Source organism: Electrophorus electricus, chromosome 17 (assembly GCF_041902795.1).
Source record: "Electrophorus electricus isolate QZ-2024a chromosome 17, ASM4190279v1, whole genome shotgun sequence".
Classification (NCBI taxonomy): Eukaryota; Metazoa; Chordata; class Actinopteri; order Gymnotiformes; family Gymnotidae; genus Electrophorus; species Electrophorus electricus.
Window position 1 is genome coordinate 6,517,170 of NC_137513.1, and position 19,353 is coordinate 6,536,522.

General features: G+C 40.8%; 1 protein-coding gene and 2 long non-coding RNA genes across 5 annotated transcripts; 2 read left to right on the forward strand and 1 right to left on the reverse strand.

The window, feature by feature from the left end:
- Positions 1 to 613: 613 nt before the first annotated feature.
- On the forward strand, positions 614 to 14,143 carry slc6a4a (solute carrier family 6 member 4a). 3 transcript variants are annotated; one of them, XM_081700213.1, is made up of 14 exons: positions 614 to 762; positions 5,273 to 5,845; positions 6,707 to 6,841; positions 7,239 to 7,461; positions 8,074 to 8,212; positions 8,364 to 8,498; positions 8,689 to 8,792; positions 9,038 to 9,165; positions 9,384 to 9,496; positions 10,042 to 10,173; positions 10,375 to 10,474; positions 10,656 to 10,756; positions 11,082 to 11,249; positions 12,338 to 14,143. In XM_081700213.1, the coding sequence occupies exons 2-14, from the start codon at positions 5,470 to 5,472 to the stop codon at positions 12,416 to 12,418; spliced, it is 1,935 nt and encodes a 644-aa protein (XP_081556339.1). In that variant the 5' UTR covers positions 614 to 762; positions 5,273 to 5,469; the 3' UTR covers positions 12,419 to 14,143. The 3 variants fall into 3 exon arrangements, with proteins under 3 accessions (XP_081556339.1, XP_026861616.2, XP_026861615.2); XM_027005815.3 differs by lacking the exon at positions 614 to 762 and adding an exon at positions 2,016 to 2,972; XM_027005814.3 differs by lacking the exon at positions 614 to 762 and adding an exon at positions 2,016 to 2,915.
- On the reverse strand, positions 13,778 to 17,107 carry LOC145651833 (uncharacterized). Its single transcript, XR_014117912.1, has 4 exons — positions 16,968 to 17,107; positions 16,208 to 16,289; positions 14,835 to 14,912; positions 13,778 to 14,715 (listed from the first exon to the last, which is right to left on the reverse strand). It is a non-coding gene; the product is annotated as an uncharacterized LOC145651833 (long non-coding RNA).
- LOC145651832 (uncharacterized) lies at positions 16,760 to 18,649 on the forward strand. Its single transcript, XR_014117911.1, has 2 exons — positions 16,760 to 17,116; positions 17,404 to 18,649. It is a non-coding gene; the product is annotated as an uncharacterized LOC145651832 (long non-coding RNA).
- The last annotated feature ends 704 nt before the right edge of the window (positions 18,650 to 19,353 follow it).

Sequence of the window (19,353 nt, forward strand, 5' to 3'; positions counted from 1 at the left end):
CTCTGTTTGAAACACATGATGCCTCTCAATAATTTCTGAAATGATTCCTCAGAAAAAGCTACTGAAAATGCACCAGCAGTGACCTGTAAATGCAAATAAACCTGTTCCCCTTCAGTACTGCAACCAGAATAGCATAATAAACAGCTGATCATAACTATACAAAAAATGCCTTAAATTTGTAAGACACTGAATGCTAAATCTCACAGCAGAATTCCTCCTACCGAAATAGGGTGCTTATGAGAGAGATTTTATACAGTTCTATAGGTCAAGTGGATGTGTACAAAAAAAATAAGAGCACTTTTATGTTCAATATATTCACAGCCCTGATATGAAATTACATTATTAGACATTATTAATTTTACACAGATGTCAAGAATGCTTCAGCCTCTCTTGGAAGGCTCTCTGCTTCATTCACCTATAAACTGTTCACCTATTTCAGGATTGCCTGTGTGTTCCTCCTCCCCCTCTTTGCCCAGCTTTTTGAGGATTAACCCAGTAGCTGAGGCAGATTGAAAGGACTTGCAGTTCCACAAGTGTGTGTGTGTGTGTGTGTGTGTGTGTGTGTGTGTGTGTGTGTGTGTGTGTGTGTACACTTGCGTGTTTTCTGTTTCTGTGCATGTTCAAGAGTCTCCTAGAGTGAAATAGACAACAGTTACGTCTGGTCTGTGGCTGGGTATTAGTCTTTGTGGACTTAGCAGAGAATTGTAGCATCTGTTAGTGCAGGAACATGGCCCAGATCTTAGGACGTGGATCTGGTAATAGGTAAGACAGCCCTCCCACGCACACCTGAGGTGAAATGCCATTAGAAAATTCCAGTGGAACTTTCTTAGTACCACCTGGTGTGTACTACTATCTGCTTGCGTATAAAGAGCAGGGAAAGGGATTCCAAAATGAGTTGGTGTCTGTTTTGTCCTCGTTCTTCTCCACCATGCGAACCCTGGCTTTCTAAGGTAGGACTTCGCTCTCAGTGTCTTCTCTCTGACTTCTGCACACCGATGTGTCCATATGATCCAAGACATCCCATGAATATGAGTTTTTATTGGAAATACACAAACCTACAAATCGACCTACAGTAAAATCCTAAAAGATCTGACTGCACATTTGAATGTTCTCCAACTTCAACTAGTAAATATATTCTGTCGACAGTTTATGTACTGTGTGATTTTCGATTGCTATTATTTGTCAGCATTAACAGCAGAATAGTATGAGACGACCCAAATCTATTCTCACAGCATCAGACAGCCGAATGGCAGTGCCAGCAGTCCCTGGAAGCTTTGGGGAGGGTGACCCCCCTCTATGGCCATAGCCTGGAAGCTTTTGGGAGAGTGACCCCCCTCTACGGCCATGGCCTGGAAGCTTTTGGGAGGGTGACCCCCCTGAACACCCCATTATGACCCTGTTGAATAAACTTGCTGTTCTCACTGAGATAAGGCTAGGCTCAGAGCAGACAAAATGGGTAGGGTTCTTTTCTTTTTTTTTTAAAGATAAAACTACATCTCTCTTTGTATGTCTTCATCCATTCGGTCAGCCATCAGTACTCTTCCTCTTTCTCGCTTTTATTTCTCTTTCTTGATCCCTCTCTCCCTTGATCTGTACCCCCTACCCCTGTGGACAGACGCTGAGGAATACACCAATGTGGCACAAAGGTCAGAGATTAGTGAACAGGCCAAATATAGTGCTGTGCTGTGGAGAAGCCTTGTTCATTACTGCATCAGTAGCATTACATCATGTGGATCATTAGCTCATTAGATTAGATCACTAGGTCATACCCTATTAATTTACACTAAAATCATAATGAAATGTGTCTGTGTATCTTGCAGATTTTTACCTCCATACAGAGACAATATCTTTTTATCTTTTTTGTTTTTGTTTACTTAATGCAATGCAAATAATGTGTTGCATAAGTACACTGGCGTGTGCTAATTTTAAGGGATTTACACACATTCACCAACCTATTAATATATAGATATATGTATGTATGCATATATATTTCACATCATGGTGTCATAATAGCACACTGCACACACAGCTCAATACTTGTAGAACTCTAGCCAACTTTGAGCCTGAGGGACTAGAGTTTATAACACATGTTAATAAGTAAATAAAATGATATGGCCCCTTCTTAAACCTCAAATTAATTTAAAATCCTGAATAGTAGAATAGTTCTGTTTTTTAGAATCAGGAGTGATGCATACAGTCATAGAAGAGGTCCCATGTAATACTTTCTTTACATTAGTGCTCATATTTGTTTCAGGGGGTCAGTTACTTTTCTGTAGTTCAGGATATAATTTTCAGAACAATACATTCATTTTTCATATGTATTGTATGTTTTCTAAAAGTTTTGTGTGTTCTGTACATATGAATTTCCAGATATAGATGTGAAATTTCTGTAAAAGGTAGTTACTTTGTACTTTTATCAGCTAGTGTACATGGGTAAATGGGTACTGCTTGGTTGCATATTAAGTAAATTATGTTTGAAAGTTTGTTTTTTTTTAACTTTATGTCCTGTTTTACAAAGTATCTTGTATTTTTGTGATGTCACTGACTGCTGGCACACCAAACCCATCAAAGCGATTTCCCTTTTACATGTAACTAATGTACCTGGAAAGTGAAGTTACTGAATCGTGTAAGGGGTTGTGTATACTTTATTGCACATAATGAATTATTGAAAGGAAGTAAAAGAGAGTCCATAGTACATCATCAGGATCCACACTGGTGCATTTACACAACAAGACTGAAACCAGAAACACAAATATGGGCTCAGTAAGGCAGGCAGGGAGTGTGTGGGTGTGTGTGTAGGAAAAAGAGAGAGAGCAAGCAGTGGTGTAGGGGAGGTGTGTCCTACACACTAGCTTCGAGGGACAGTGTGCACCACCCCAGCGCAGACCCCCACAGACCTGCTCTACAGCCACACGGTAGGGTCACACTGCGCATGCTGTGTCTGATCAGGCTTTGGGAAAACTGAGCAACAGGTTTCTTTTTTTCTTTCTTTTTCTTTTTCACTGTGTGTGTGTGTGTGTGTGTGTGTGTGTGTGTGTGTGTGTGTGTGTGTGTGTGTGTGTGTGTATAATGTGTGCATGCATGTGTCCTTATGTGTTGTGGAATACATCTTGACATTCTCTGTGAGCTGAAATTGTTTGCTGACATGTTTGTTTCTGGGAACTTTTTCAAAGCTACCATACATGTCAGAATGGTGGCTTTTTTTTGGGAATTGATCAGATTTTTAAAATTGTGTGTGCTCTTGCTGCTGTTTGCTCTCAGGTTGATGATGCAGACTACCCCAAGAAATCTTTAGATTATAATAGAGAGAAACACTCTCCAACATATGGCACTGATTACATCATTTGATTATTTGGAGACTGCTGTAGCCATTGTTACTTCAGCATTTAAAAAAAAAATAAGAGTAGAACAAAAGATAGTTAGTAGCTGTCTGTATATCTACAGCAAGTCCAATTGCATGTTTCTTTACTTTAATGGTTTATTTATATTCCTGCACTGTCTGTGTGGTATTTCCCAGTGAAAGTTAAACTGAGATGCGTGGGTTTTTGTTTTGTTTTGTTTTGATTTTTTTCCAGAATTCTCTACTGGAAACCAGTTGAAAATTTTGTCTATGCTTGAAATTAGAACTAGTTTGGTTTGTTTCATTTTAAATTGTTGTAATTGTTATTTTATTGGAAGAATAAATACTAGAAACCCTAAAGTGCAAGATTATGTCTAAAATCTCTTCATATGAGATTGTTTGGGTATTGTGTTGGAGAACAAGACTCAAATAAAAAGCTTTTTTCCTGTTTTCACTCCACTTACCAGTGATTCAGCTGAGAGACTAATGCCTATATATATATAGGCAATAAATTTATAGGCATATATATATATATATATATATATATATATATATATATATATATATATATGCCTATAAATTTATTCTTCAGGTACTTTATATTTGTTTTCAAAGAAGATTTAATTATTTTAGCTTTCATTTCTTTGTCTGGTTATTTAAACGGCACTCTTGCACAAATGTTCTGAACCCCAAAACCTCCAACGTAGTAACATCAGAACACAATATAATACAAAGACAAAACTAATTCTGAAGTGTGAGGTTTTATTTTTTTTGAATTCAGCTGTGATGAACATGCATAGCATTAGAACGTACTGGCATGCAATAGCGCAAACACCTTGTTGAACATGGTCACAAAGATTTAAAAGACGTGGTTTTGGTAGAATTAAATGAATGCCTAGGAATACATGATAAACATTTATGGGAGAAGAGAACATTGAAAAGCTACCAACTTAAACTGGAACCTCAGGTTATCAAACGAACGCGTAATGTCTGTTACTAATGTTTTTGAGAGAAGTGCGCAACATATTTTAATTTGTGAAGTACAGATAATAGCATTGGGGTACTTTGACTAAAGGCCTCTTCCGTCAAAGATGCAAAAAAGATGAAATACTGCGAAACGACTGTAATCCCCTTTTCAAAACAATTAATCTTACAATCTCAAACTCCCTTCACTGCTCTCTTCTTGGTCTGGAAAATGTACAGTAGTGGGACACGTTTCGACTGATTCTATAATTTAAAATTAAACCTTATCGTTAATAACGTAAAAATGTAGGTATATTTCTATTTTCATAGCGCCTGTAGACCACTTTCAGTGTTGAAAGGTAACTAACTTCACAGTTTCGTTTATTCCACCAGATAAATGACTTTTATTTTTAATTCAGTGTAAGTAGCGGGAAACGCGCTGATGGCAAGTTTATTTAGACATAACAAATACAACAACAGCAGTCACTTTTGTTCATATTCCCTAACTTTTTGTGTTGCATTCTTTAATCTTGTGCTGTTTTTTTTTGTTTGTTTGTTTTTTGGGTTGTTTTTATTTTGGTCGTATGTTCTTTAGGTCGAGTTTGCGTTAACGTTGCATACAAGAGCAAACCTCGGGAAACGCGATGTGTTGCGTTGTAATTTCAGCAACAACAATTTCAAGGAAGAATAAAATAAATAAATGCGTTTGGGCAGCGCCCAAAGACATAATTTTGCTGGAGCCTGCATACGTTTCACTCAGAGATGTACAGTTTTTAACCCTATGTTGTACGGTCTGCTCCAGCATGGCTCTTCTTATATCTAATTGGTTTGGACTCATAACAGTGAAATAATACGTAAACATAATATTTGGACTGTTTCCCACGTGATCAAGGTGAACTCATGTAAAAGCAGAATCCAAATGTATAACATTGTTGCATCGTCCTCTAAAATTCTTCTTTTCTTCTGCAGCTGGGCTCCAGCTATTATTCTACCTGAACTTGTTAACGTGGGCCGAGGGTCATCACCAGCACAGCTCTCTCTCCTGACCCTAGTGAGGAACCATCCTCCGCTTGCAGAGTCTGCGTCCCCCCATGGGCGCCATATCGGTTATTATCAGAGGACCTCTGTCACAGCCCGCATCTCACCCCTAACCCTCACCCTTCACCATGGAGATGAAACAGCCAATGATGAAGAACCGAGAGGACCAGAACCAGGACAAAGAAGAGGAGCCACAGGAGAACGGCAGGCTAGTTGCCGGCAGCAGTGCAGACAAGGGGCAGAAAGGGAGCTCAGGGCCTGGGCAAGTTTCCAATGGCTACCCGAGCACATCCCCTCAGAGCCCCAGGGACGGTGCGGGGACCGGGACAGAAAGGGTCAGTGGCCCCACAAACTTCAGGATGCTGATAGTCCAGCAGACTAGTCTGGATCCACCTAGGGAGACCTGGAGCAAGAAGATGGATTTCCTCCTCTCAGTAATCGGGTATGCAGTGGACCTGGGCAACGTGTGGCGCTTCCCATACATCTGCTATCAGAATGGAGGAGGTGAGGTTCTGGGGAGGGGGAGCACCTGCCTTTCCATTGGCATCAGATACTAAGCAGTGTGGCATTAGAACCAAAAAGCTCAGGCAGTGCTTGAACAATGTTATGATTTCATCTGTAACATAGAACTTAACTAACAGAAAAGGCGAAGAACAAAGAGAACACAACAACTTAATGGTCCCGAGAGCTTGTCAGAAAGATTTATTTTTCTTTTTTTGATAGGTGATCAATTAGATACTGTGTGCTTAAAAAGAACAAACAGACAAAGTGTTTTTATAGGGTACTCCGATGTTTTCTCTTCTCTCTGTACTCCACAGTTCTCCTCCTCACTCCAAACAGGCTTTAGACTCTTCCCTTTGAATGTGAAATAATAAAATCTTTGTAATTTCCTGTTTCACCATGCAAGGGGGGCAAGAGAGATAGAGAAGCCTGGGACACACTCGCTACTACCAGCACTATTAATTGTGGCTTTCGTGAGAGGGACTTCAATCTCTCTTATTGTTTAATAACCTGGCTTGCAGCTACTCAATCAACTGCTATCTTTGCACTCATGTCAAAAGGACACAAATAAAGCTCTAATCAGAGACAGGGGCTTGTCTGAACTGGTGCCGCCTTTCACCATTACTCTTTGCTTTGGCACTGTGAGACATTCATGTGTGTATACACTTGCATATTATATATATATATATATATATATATATATATATATATATATATATATATATATATACACACACTATGTTGATGCCAAGATAAAGAATGAATGTGATGAAAGCTGGAGTGAAAGTAGATGCAAACGTTTCTCTTTGTTTGAAACCTGAGGCCATGGCCCTTAATCTCACACTTCTCCCTGTGTTCTTCCAGGGGCATTCCTGCTGCCCTACCTGCTGATGGCTGTATTTGGAGGGGTGCCGCTGTTCTACATGGAGCTGGCACTGGGCCAGTTCCACCGCAATGGATGTATCTCCATCTGGAAGTATGTGTGCCCCATCTTCAAAGGTAAGGCGGCTCTGTCAAGTGTCGGCCGGCCTGCATTCCCATATTCACCTGCCGCAGTCGACCCTCCACAACCGCCTGCACCGCACATAAGGGGCATGGGGTGGTGGGACTGATTGCACTCTCTCTCTCTATCTTTCTCTCTCTCACGGCCTCATCCCAAACTCGTTCCCAGTGAATGATGTGCTGCTTTGTTGATAGCTGACATAAGTGGGACTCTCTGTTATGGAAATTGTCACATTTCCCTCTCAAAATGCCAGCTGCTGAGGAGCTTGGTTTTATGAAAATGGAACTTACCCTAAATGCCATTGGCAGTCTCCCTCTGAAATGGCAGGCACTTGCAGTTGGGTGAGCTGTGCAAGAGAAACACAAAGAACTTTACTCTGTCTCTCCTTTGTAGGCATTGGCTTCGCCATTTGTATCATTGCATTGTACATCGCCTTCTACTACAACACCATCATGGCCTGGGCCCTGTATTACCTCCTGTCCTCGTTCCACTCACCACTGCCCTGGACCATGTGCAACAATGCCTGGAACACAGCCAACTGTACACGCTACCTGTCCACAGACCTCAACGTCTCTTGGACCAATGCGTCCATCTCGCCTGCCGAGGAGTTCTATACGTAAGTGCATGTAAGTGCAAGGTGCCTAGGATGGGAGCCAGGGAGTCAGGGAAGGAGGACTAGGGTGAGGGGGCTTACCTTTTTTAGCACTCCTGTCCATACTGTCACCAGAGAAGATGCTTACACATGGGTCAGGAGAAAATATATGGATGAGATCATTGGAGAGAGGTTTGACCACCATCAAGCCCCTTGTGTATGGACACTGAACAGGTTTTGACTGATTAGTGATCTTTTCTGTTGTTATATGGAAGATCTGCAAGCTTTGCTGGGGTTTAGTCATTTAAATGCCCAATGAGCCCTTCTTGTGCTGTCTGCTCTTGGAATTTCCTCTTTTTTTAAGAAGTTTATCTGGTTTTGTTCATCTGAATGTCTGCCGTGTGATTTTAAGTCCTCACTGATTACCTCTTTTTTAGCACTCCGAATCACATTGTCTTTTAGCACGCCAATGTCACCTTTTTTCTTCTACTTTATGAGAAAACCGTGATATGCTACAGTGTTAATCTTTTGTTCCCTCACAACTGCAGATCTTGTCTGCAAAGCTTCCATTTGAACCTTATTACCTTTCAATACTTATTAACACTCTCTCTCTCTCTCTCTCTCTCTCTCTCTCAGACGCCAGGTGTTGCAGGTGCACCTGTCCCCAGGTCTTCACCAGCTGGGTGCGGTGAGCTGGCAGCTGGCCCTTTGTCTACTCTTCATCTTCACCATCGTCTACTTCAGTATTTGGAAGGGCGTTAAGACATCTGGCAAGGTGAAAAGAAAGAGAGCTCTGTGTGTGTCATGTGTGTAAATGTGTATGTGTGTGTGCACGAATCGCCTAGACCTTAATTGGAGGACCATGAACTAATTACAAGATAGCAACTACTCTTAGAAGCTTCTTTTAATGTGCTTGCCTCTGGTAGGTAGTGTGGGTGACAGCCACCTTCCCATACCTGGTGCTGCTGATCCTGTTGGTGCGAGGGGCCACCCTGCCTGGAGCATGGAGGGGAGTGGTCTTCTATCTACAGCCTAACTGGGAGAAGCTCTTGAGCACCACGGTTAGAAAACAACAACAACAACAACAAAAACAACAACAACAACAACAGAACACTGCTTCATAAAACTTTTCTGTGTGCTGAGGTGGTATGGTTTATGTTACTTTCTTCTTTTACACACCAAATGAACTATTCTCCATCAGTTTGCCAAGTCATTGTTAACTGAATTTCTCTCCACCTGTTTATGATTTAGGTTTGGATCGATGCAGCAGCCCAGATCTTTTTCTCGCTGGGCCCAGGCTTTGGTGTTCTCCTGGCCTTTGCCAGCTACAATCCATTTCACAACAACTGCTATAAGTACAATGCCTATAAAATTACAATTTCTAAACATGCAAAGCTACTGTTGGGCTTGGACTACATCTGCCCTTCAGTTGATATTTCAGTACAAACATTAATTGGGTTTAAAATAATTGAGATTGAATGCTATTTAGGCACTAAAATCTTTTAGTTAACACCATATTCACAAGCTTAGGCTGAATCTATATTTGGAAATGTCATATTATTTATGCTGTCCCTTTGCCATTTGATCTCTGGTTTCTCAGAGATGCACTGGTGACGAGCTCGGTGAACTGTCTCACTAGCTTCATGTCAGGCTTTGTGATCTTCACCGTGCTGGGCTACATGGCCGAGATGCGGCAGCAAGGGGTGGAGACAGTGGCAAAGGATGCTGGTGAGAAAGCAGCTATGTGCAGTCCCCATACCACCATCTCATCTATACAGACACAGTCCACTAACGTGTTTGAGTTTTGCTCCGAAATCAAGCTGCCTTTTCTTTCCTATGAAACATGCTGAAGGGCATGCTTTGTTGAAAGGGGATCCAGAAGTCACCACTAAAGTTTGTTGGTGCTTCGTGTTCTAGTGAGCTTCTTTGCTGGTGTCTTCTCACAGGCCCTAGTCTGCTGTTCATCATCTATGCTGAGGCCATTGCCAACATGCCAGCTGCCACGTTCTTCGCCATCATCTTTTTCCTCATGATCATCATGCTAGGACTGGATAGCACGGTCAGTCTTTCCCACACACACACACACACACACACACACACACACACACACACACACACACACACACACACACACACACGCACACACACATGTGCACACACACACACACACACACACACACACACACACACACAAACTATTGAGCACAGCTGTTGGAACCCAACATAATAAAAGCTTACGTAACAACAGGTAGGTTTATCTTTGACGTTTAGCTGATCACAGCGAGTGTGAGATACTGTCAGCCAGCCTCCATTCTACGGGTCTACTTGGCCTGGGGCCACTAGTCATTCGGCTGTCGGTGACATGCCCTCCTAAATGCCTCGTCCCTTTATCATGCTCTGCTATGGTTCCTATGGTAAATAGTGAGAATGACAGTGTGTGCTCATCACCAAGTACAAATGAGATTATCAGTAGGTCTGGTCTTTGTTCCTGCAGGCCTTGACGAATCGCATTGGGTTGTGCGTGTGGAGGTTGCATTTAACGCAGCTTCTTCTGTGTGTAATGGGCTTGGTCCTAACAGCTTCATCGTATCCCTCCTCTCATAGTTTGCCGGACTAGAGGGAGTCATCACTGCCATGTTGGATGAGTTCCCCCACCTGCTGACACGGAGAAGGGAGTGGTTTGTGCTGGGTCTGGTGTGTGTCTGCTACCTGGGTGCTCTGTCCACACTCACTTATGTGAGTCCAATGCATCTGTTGGTACTGTACCATGCACTGAACGAACAATAAGAAGCTAACGGTAAAACAAATGATGCGACAAAGCCTGAACTTTTATTGCCTTCATAATGCAGTGCGCTTACAGCAAATGTAGTTTTAAGGCATCATTTTATGTGTGTAATGTACACCCACCGTGCTAATGCTGATGTAATGCTGGTGCAGGGAGGGGCGTTTGTGGTGAAGCTGTTCGAGGAATATGCAACAGGCCCAGCCGTCATCACCGTAGTCTTCCTGGAAGTCATCGCTGTCTCCTGGTTTTATGGTAATTGCTGGAGCTCCTACTGAGCCATTTAAAACATACTCTGTACTTTTGTATGACCTCATTCTGTTTGTGTCTGTGTGTCTGTGTGTGTGTGTGTGTGTGTGTGTGTGTGTGTGTGTGTGTGTGTGCACATGTGTGTGTGCGTGTGTGCGTGTCTTTGTTTGTGGGTATGCATGTCCAGGCACGACACGTTTCTGCAATGATGTGCAATTGATGCTTGGCTTCTCCCCTGGTCTGTTCTGGAGGGTGTGCTGGGTTGCCATCTGTCCCTGCTTCCTATTGGTCAGTCTCTCCATCATGTGACCCAGCCCAAGTGAAACAGCCTAAATACATTCATTTTACCAGCTGACTTTGTTCTTTAGACACTATATCATGGTCAAATCTAATGAGGTTTAGTGAGTGATATGAAAAATAACATGGTGGACAGGCAGAGTGAAATGCAAAAAGCTATACTTTGCTGTTGCATAGAACAGGTTAAACACTTAACAGGAAGCTTCCTCTTCTCATGTAAACTTGAATGATGATTAGTTGATTGGTCTCAAACATTCATTAATATTCATGTATCCATATTAATATTCATGAATACTCACATGTTTTTTGGTTGCAGTTCATCATAGGCAGTTTCCTGGCCTTCCCTCCTGAAGTAAGACTGTTTGACTACCTGTACCCGTTCTGGACCACTGTGCTGGGCTACTGCATTGGTGTCTCCTCTTTCATCTGCGTGCCTTCCTACATGGTCTACCACCTGCTCACCACCAAAGGAACCTTTAAACAGGTAAGACAGAGCCAGATACAACAGCTCCTAATCCCATCTGTCACAATATACGAGCCATGCACATGAGACAAAGAAGAGACCCAGATAAACGTACTTGATGCACACCTGACCTGTGGGTCTTGGTCAGCTCAGCCTCGTGTGAGACATGAGGACAGACGTCAGTATGATCCAGACACTGCCACTGTCCTGCTTTTCGTCTGGCAGGCTTTGATGGAGCTGTCAGGCAGGGTGGGAGGCGCGTTTCCGCTTGTGTCAAACACAATGGGCGCTGAGAGTGAGTGTCAGCCTGGGTGTGCGTTGTACGTTAAGAGTTGTTTGCCAGCCAGTGAGGACAGACGCCCTGAGTGCAGAGCGAGGTCATGAAGTAGCAGCTCTGGACGAAGATGTGGACAAAGTTACATATGTGAGAGTATGGAGGATCCATAGTTAAATAATCAGCATCTGATCCCAGAATCACTGAGTGTGCTTTACAATCTGCATCAATCTTCTACTCCTGCTTCTTCTTCAGTTGCTGAGTGATGCTGCCTTGCCCAACAGTGTTCTACGTTAGGATTTTACAAAAAAAAAACCCAACAAAACAGGTCAGAGAAGTTGGAAAGTCTTGAAGTTTGACAATCTTTAACATTAAATTTTTTTCTCTGTAAAAAACCTGAGATGTTTGTTGACCAGTCTTTATTCATAGGGAAGACATAGTGTAGCTCAATGGAGAGCGAGGTTAGAATTTTATACCATGCCTCATGCAGTGAATCAGATCCCCCCCCTCAAATTCTCCTGACCACTCTGAGCATCTAAGGCTCCAACAGCAGTGGGATCTTTATGGGAGGAATGGATCTGAATAGTGAATACTGAATATAACAACATTCTGCCAGGGCGGGCATTGCAAAACACCTCTTAGTGAATGGAATTATCTCATGAATTAAAAAACCATCAGTTATTTTACTGCAGACTGTTCTCCACTGATTATTTTTGCTTGTTTGTTTTTAAAATCCCAACCTCTCCTGTCTCCATTTGATTTTAAAGCTTATTGTGTTCACTGTGTGTGTTCTATGTTTGTACTTGTGTTCATTGTGTGTACTCACTACCCTCAGCGTCTGCTGAAGAGCATCACCCCTGAGCCGGCGGGGAGTCCAGGCCCACACAGGGACGTCATCATCACTAATGCTGTGTGAACGGGGACTCTCTCACAGGACCCTCTGCTGGACATGTTGTGCAACTGCAGATGTGGGAAGTTTGCCCATGCTCCCCGCCTTCATATCCCAGACCTGCCAAAGGTGTCTCCGCCCATACTGTATGATGGCTAGGCCTTTGCATCCAGCAAATCCACTGTTTTATTTCCTATCACACCATAAATAAATGTGGCAGTGTTCACTGTTACTGTGAGTTAATACCTGCCATAAACATATATGAAATGTTTGAGTTTGGGAGCACACCATGTCTGTTTGGTTTTTGTGACCATTTAGTTATAATAACTAAGAATGCATGGTTTCTACCTATTTCATGTAAATTAATTACATACACAAATACTGCAAGTACTAAAAAATCATGTATGTGCAGTTTACATAGTATATCTTGCTCTCTCAAGATATAAGGAATTTTTAGTTGATTAATTCATCAAATAATAAGACAAATGAATATGTAGATTTGACAATAACTTTACTGTTTTCCTTTAATATGCATTTGAAGGGTCAGGTAACTTTTACATTTATACAGATTGATTAAGCAAAAAAATTATTTTGCATCATATTATTGCTGTTACAGAAATATCCAAATACAGCTTTACAGCTATTTATGGTTTGGGTTTGGAAGTCCTCAGAAATGGAGAGAGAGATTGTATTTTTTTTTCAAAGAGTAAGCTTTGGGAGAAAGCCTAAAAGAATTGTAGTAGTGCCTGATGTAGTTTGGTTGTTGCACAGGTGTGTATGTGTATGTGATGTGTGTGTTGGAGTGAGTGTGTACACGCAAACGAGTGTGTGCATATGTGTATGTGTGCATGCAAATCCGTTGAACAGGCACCTCTGTGGAATCATCATTTTGGACAGTGTTACTGCTGTGCTTTTAGACCTCACGTTGGTCGGGGCACCTGAGAGGTACATGTAACGTTACTGTTATCAGCATTCTGTACCTATGCGAAATATTTATTTTGCACCTTTTGTGGGGTTACATTTAATGCACGTGTGTACCATGTGTCTCAGATCTGAAACACCAGATTGAGTTTCTCAATCTCCCCAATTCTCATTTATACCCTTTAATTTTCAAATTATATGTAAACAACAATGTAGCACAAACCAAATACTAGTGTGCTTATTAGAAATGGTCCAACTTTAACCATCAAGACATTTTTCAGGGGAGACAATTCCCTCTGACTAAAAGTACAAGTAGTACAAGTATGTACATATTTGTTTTGTGAGTCTCGCTACTTGTGTGTTCCAGTCTTGTGATGACCTGTCTACTTCTTGGAGTGGGTAAATATGGGAGTGTGAGTGTTAGTCAAATTTTCCAAAGTGTGTCTGTGTGCATGTGTGTCTGTATGTGTGTGTGTGTGTGTGTGTGTGTGTGTGTGTGTGTGTGTGTGTGTGTGTGTGTGTGTGTGCGTGCGTGTATGTTTGTGTGAACTATACGTTGGGGTAGAGAAGCCAAAAGCCATGGTTCTTTCAGTCAGTGTGTATGCATGCATGCAGACATGAATATGTACCGTGATTTAGTGTGTACCACAAACTAGTGATGCCTCTTCCCCTCTCATTCCTGTTCCTCACTTAAGAGTTCGCTCTCTATCAAAAAATCTATTGTCCTATGATCTATGTATGTCTATAAGACTGTTATAAGAAACCATATAGAATAAAGATATATATGAATTACTAGACAAATAAAATAAAGCTACATGTATTAATAATGAATGTGTTTCATTTTTCATGCTCACTGTGACTGCATTGATATGCACACAATTGTACTGACAACCTATTCAAATGTGGCCCTAAAACAGACTACAGATAGTATGTTCTATTTGTGCTGCTTGAATCACGATGTCAAACATAAAAGGCAAATAATGAAGATGTATATTATAAATAACTAAGAGTAAAGGTGCGTATTTGTGCATTAGAATTTCATACGCAGGTTTAGAGAAATAGATAGATATTACTGTTTGCAGCAATGAATATTCAGAGTCTTCTCCCCCTGAATTCTCCTCTATAGGGAGAGGTAGCAGTGTTTAGCTGATTCTTTATCCATCAGTGTCGCCATTACCTCCAGCAAATAATGCAGTGCTGATCAGGTTTATCTGCAGTTTGTTGATAGCTATTCTAGACCATGAGCAGGAGATAAACTGCCCTAATTACTTCGGTGAATTTTAAATACAATGGGAGTTTCTTTCACTTTTCCCCTGAGCTCTCTCTTGTCTTTTTCTGAGAGTCTGATTGTCCTTACTCATTCCACTTTGGCCTTGAGCACTCCATTTATCTTTGGCTTCTCTCTGAGGACGTTTTATCAAGTGAGAAAGTGACAGAGACATATTAGGCAATGCTTATTCACAAATGAGCGGTTTCTGCTCTTATCAAGGAGCAGATTCCACACATTACAACAATCTCCTACCCATGATTCTCTGAAAGGGTGCTTGCAGTCTGTTCCTTTCCATGACCATTTTCTCAGAATAAGGTTCAAATGCGCATTCTGCCAACAGAAGTAATGGGCAAATCAGCAATAGAAACATATATCTGCTATTGTATTATATATCAGAATTGGGTGTTGGCAACCTTTCAGAAAATGAACCTGCTAGGATATTCTGGTTATTGGTGGTTTGACCACTATGATGAGACAACTAAAGAAGCTTTCTAAGTTTGAATAACATTCAGGTTTTGTGTTTCAGCTGCTCTTGTTTTGTGACACAGTAATTGTCTGACTACTTGTACAGTGTGCAGCACTTGTCTTTTATAAATGTAGCAGGACTATGTCCCCACTGAGCCATAGTTAAGCACTTGCTGAATTTAGCCCAGCTGAACTGAAGTACCCTTTGAGTTGAACTCAGATTGTGTAACTTTGAGGAGAGTGTTCATGGCTCTAGAGTGTTCTTGCCTGCCAAGGTGGATATGGTGCTGAGAGAAGCTCTTCAACTAGCTCATTATTCTCAACACTTGTTCAGTGTTGTTCAACAACAGTGTTCACATCCACTGCATCTGCACTCTGAACAAAAACAAACAGGTAATACTGTCGCCTGGTGCACAAAGATACATACTATGCTGACTGTCAGTGACTAGAGACTCACCAAATCTGCTACATGTACAAAAAGCCTCTTCTAAAGCTCATGACAAGCCACACCTTATGCTCTTAGGATGCTTGTGGAAGGCACCAATCAGTCATCCAAACAAAAGTTCTGTGCTGAAGTAAAGGCACAGCAATAGATGCATGTAATATGATAACAGGATTGAAATCAAGGTGTCTGTAACATAACCCCGTGCCTGTCTCTCCCTCTCTCTCTTTCCCTTGAGGTAATTTCCTATGGGCCTGCTGATGGGATTGTTGATGGGATCCTCCTGTTTTTCTGCCTGTCTTATCTGGATTTAGGATCTATATTAAAGACTGCAGTACACATCCACCAGCTCCCATCTCCCCACCCCTATCTCTGCGTATCTGCCTTCATCTGAAGACTCAGCTCCAAATTATTTTTCTCTTTTTCTTTATTTTTTTGCAATTGTTTACTCAAAAAGGTGGAAAATAAATAAAAAGGGAAAAAACTCATTCTCACAGCTGCCATGACAAAACGGGTATTTAAGCACATTAAGCTTCATTTAGAAATGGCTATTATTGTTCTTCAGTCTTATCTCAGGATACTCTGTGAATATTGTTTCATATACATTTATAAATTCCGTTATAGGAAATAGGCATTCCTCTTAGCTATTTTGGTTGAAAGTCTGTGTGCACGGGTCTTTTACATTTCCATTTGACATGGTTTGGTTTGGTTTCTTTACCTGTATTTGATTCTGGCATTTCCCTCTCCTCTGTCAGTCATGCTGCCTAGCAGAGCCTCTGATCGCAGTGATATGTCAACTTCTGGAAACAGGAAATGAAACCTTTCATTCCTCCCTCGTCCGTGGCCTTTATCACTGCAAACTAGGTTTCGCCATGCCAGCCTGCTGCTTAATAAACTCGTTTTGCACCCCGAGAATACCTGCTTATCTCCACGCACGCACGTACATTCACACACTTCCAACCCTCTTTCTTTAGACTTTAATCTATTGTTATTGTTCACTCCAAACTAGCCAGGACATCGCCATTCTAGCATACATTTTCCCTAAGTGCGAACTGAACGCTAAGAATTGCTGTGAAAAGGGACTAAATAATAACCTAAGTATTCATTAAGACAGATTCATAAATAAGACATATTCAAACCAATTCATACATGCCTAACATTTTTTTTCTTTTAAGCAAGATGAGTTTTCATTTTAGGATTAATGACAATATTAGGTTTTATTTAAACCATGAAGTTCTCGTCACATATTAATCTTCTTAGTAATCTTCTTAGTTCTATCTGGAGGTACGATACCATCACTGTTCATAATCTGGTTAGTATTGCCATCTGCCTGCTACAAAAGAACTGCATAATACGTGCTTGCCATTCAATTTCATCCACAAAATATATAAAAACAATCGAGTAATATTTAAAAAAACAACCAATCAAGATTGATATAAAATGATTAAAAGAGCAGAATCCTTGCAGTTTTGCAATACCTCAACCCCCCCTAACCCCCACTCCCCGGGAGTGGCGTCACGTGACCTATGTAGTTCCGACGAATTTGGTATACGAGCTGATTCTTTTCGTCCTGTGGAAGTTATGGACTGGTTCACCAGAGAAAGCGTAATAAGTCGACAACAACCAGGTAATAGAGATTAGGCTACGTGTTGGACTTGAGGCTTTTGTCGCATATGAAACTAAGATGTGTCCGTCGCCGAGTACTGTAGACTACGCATATTGTTGCCGGAAATACAGATTAAGTGTCCAACAAAAAACTTCTCAGTTCATGTAAAACCAGTTATGTCTAATTACAGGTTTTGTACAAAACCTTCAGCGCTTTTTTTCAGAACTGTTCAAATGCGTCTACGGTCGATCTATTTCGTGTAATATAGAAAACGTGTACAAATATAGGCTACATGTTTTTCTCAACAGGTCTGACAGCGGCTGTGAGTTTACTCCTGGTCTTTCTGATTGTAATTGTCGCAGCGGTTGTCTACACACCACAGCGTGCGAGATATTGTGGGAGGAGTCGCAGGGATGAAGAGCACCTCTCCCTAACTGACAACAGAATCGCCTAATACTTTGGCTGTTAGACATTTCTGATAGGCTTAAATCACACCTTCCATTGAAATCTGGTGTTCACGAGTAGGACATTCTCGCAGGCCATGATTTTAGGTTACTCTATCATGAATACAGCTATGTTTGTTATAAAATAATTACATTTTTTATATCAAGAGAAAAAAACACCAGACTTTATGTTCTAAATAGCTTGGAACAATTACAGTACATAGGATGATTAAACTCGGACAAGGACAGATTCTTTGACAGAACTGAATATACCTGACATCATGAATAGCTTTGGTAGAGCAGTGATTTATTTAGCACAGATTTTAGGCTCTTATCTCAAACCAGTGAACGCTATGAAGCCTGTTGTAGATGTGGTTTTACTGTTCTGACCAGCAGAGGGAGGTAGATGTCTCTACAATGATGCACAGAGCAACTATCTTTGAGGTTTTCATTGGTTCGGTGTTCCGTTTATAGCCTTATGAAGCCATCGTAGATCTTGAGGTTATAGTTATGCTGTATTGTCATAATGAATGTCTTCTCCTGGGCCTTGAGGCCAGACTAGTGCCTTATGTTAGCCTTAATGACTGCTCAGCATTATTAAGTGTAGAATGACATACACAGCAGTATTATCTTGTACATGTAGTAATAATAACAATTATAAAACAGTAATTACCTTTCTGTAATCAGTTTATTATTTAACATTTTGCTTGCCAAGCTTTCCATAAAGAAGTTAGTCTATTATTTAACTGAAACCTTATTGTATACAAGGACATTTTAACCTTTGTATGGGTTATATTTGTGCAGACTGTTGTTCTGGACATTTTGGCCCAAGAGGTCACTGGTTTCAAATAAGATCTGGCACTGAAGATCAATCTTTTAAACAGTGTATAAGGACTGCTTAAAACATCTTGCCTGTTATATCAGTAAACTATAACAGTCACCATATCCACTGTAATCCTGGATAATCTGGCCTACTTTCACCCTGCCAGCTAATCTGTACATAACAAGAAATAGATATGGTCAGTAATAGAAAAGCATACAACAGCTCTGTACCTGGAATTAAACATGATAAATGCATACATATATAAAGAATAAAATTTCACAGTAAAAAGTAGGCATTTGTCATTATTGTATTTCCATATAGGAAAAAAATAAGCATGATATTACTGCACTTAATATCAAGTTTATGTTTGAAATCAATGACAATTACTACTATATCACCCATGAACAGCAATGTAAATGCATTTAATTGTACCTGATATCAGAATATCGTAAGTATTACAGAATCCATTGTAATGTATTTACAAATAATAGTCATATGGTCGTTATGAAATCAAAGAAGGCATGTGAGCCTTTCTTGTGTAGTTCAGCTAAACAGGTCTGTGTAGTGTCTTAAAAAGAAATCTTAATGGGGCATTATTTACAAGGAGTTTCAGGAATAGTTTTATAAGCAACACTAAAAACACAAAGTTACAGATGGACAGGGGAATAGAATGGTCATCAGACCCAAAGCATTGTGCTGTAGGCATACATATGGTTCAATTTTTGGATCAATTTGATTGATGTACAAGGTTGGTAATTGCTTTGTTTTCCCATAAACACAACTGCAGTGATACTGCATGTAGACTCACTGGTATAAAATGGGGGGTGGGATACAAAGGGAGCCGGGATTGATAATGTGTGTCCCAGATATTTCCAATAATTTAATGCATATTCAGTATTCTTTGCCATCCTTTCCTCTGTGGTTCTCTCTTGGTAACTCTGATTCAGCTGCAATTATATTAGCAGTCTTATTTACTAAGGTAAACAAAGAAA

What these genes read in the sequence shown, in the direction of transcription:
- slc6a4a (XM_081700213.1), top strand. Translation starts at nt 5,470, where the DNA reads ATGGAGATGAAACAGCCAATGATGAAGAACCGAGAGGACCAGAACCAG. An exon ending in CCTGCCGAGGAGTTCTATAC is followed by an intron (nt 7,462 to 8,073) that starts GTAAGTGCATGT and finishes TCTCTCTCTCAG; the next exon opens with ACGCCAGGTGTTGCAGGTGC. An exon ending in TGCTAGGACTGGATAGCACG is followed by an intron (nt 9,497 to 10,041) that starts GTCAGTCTTTCC and finishes CTCCTCTCATAG; the next exon opens with TTTGCCGGACTAGAGGGAGT.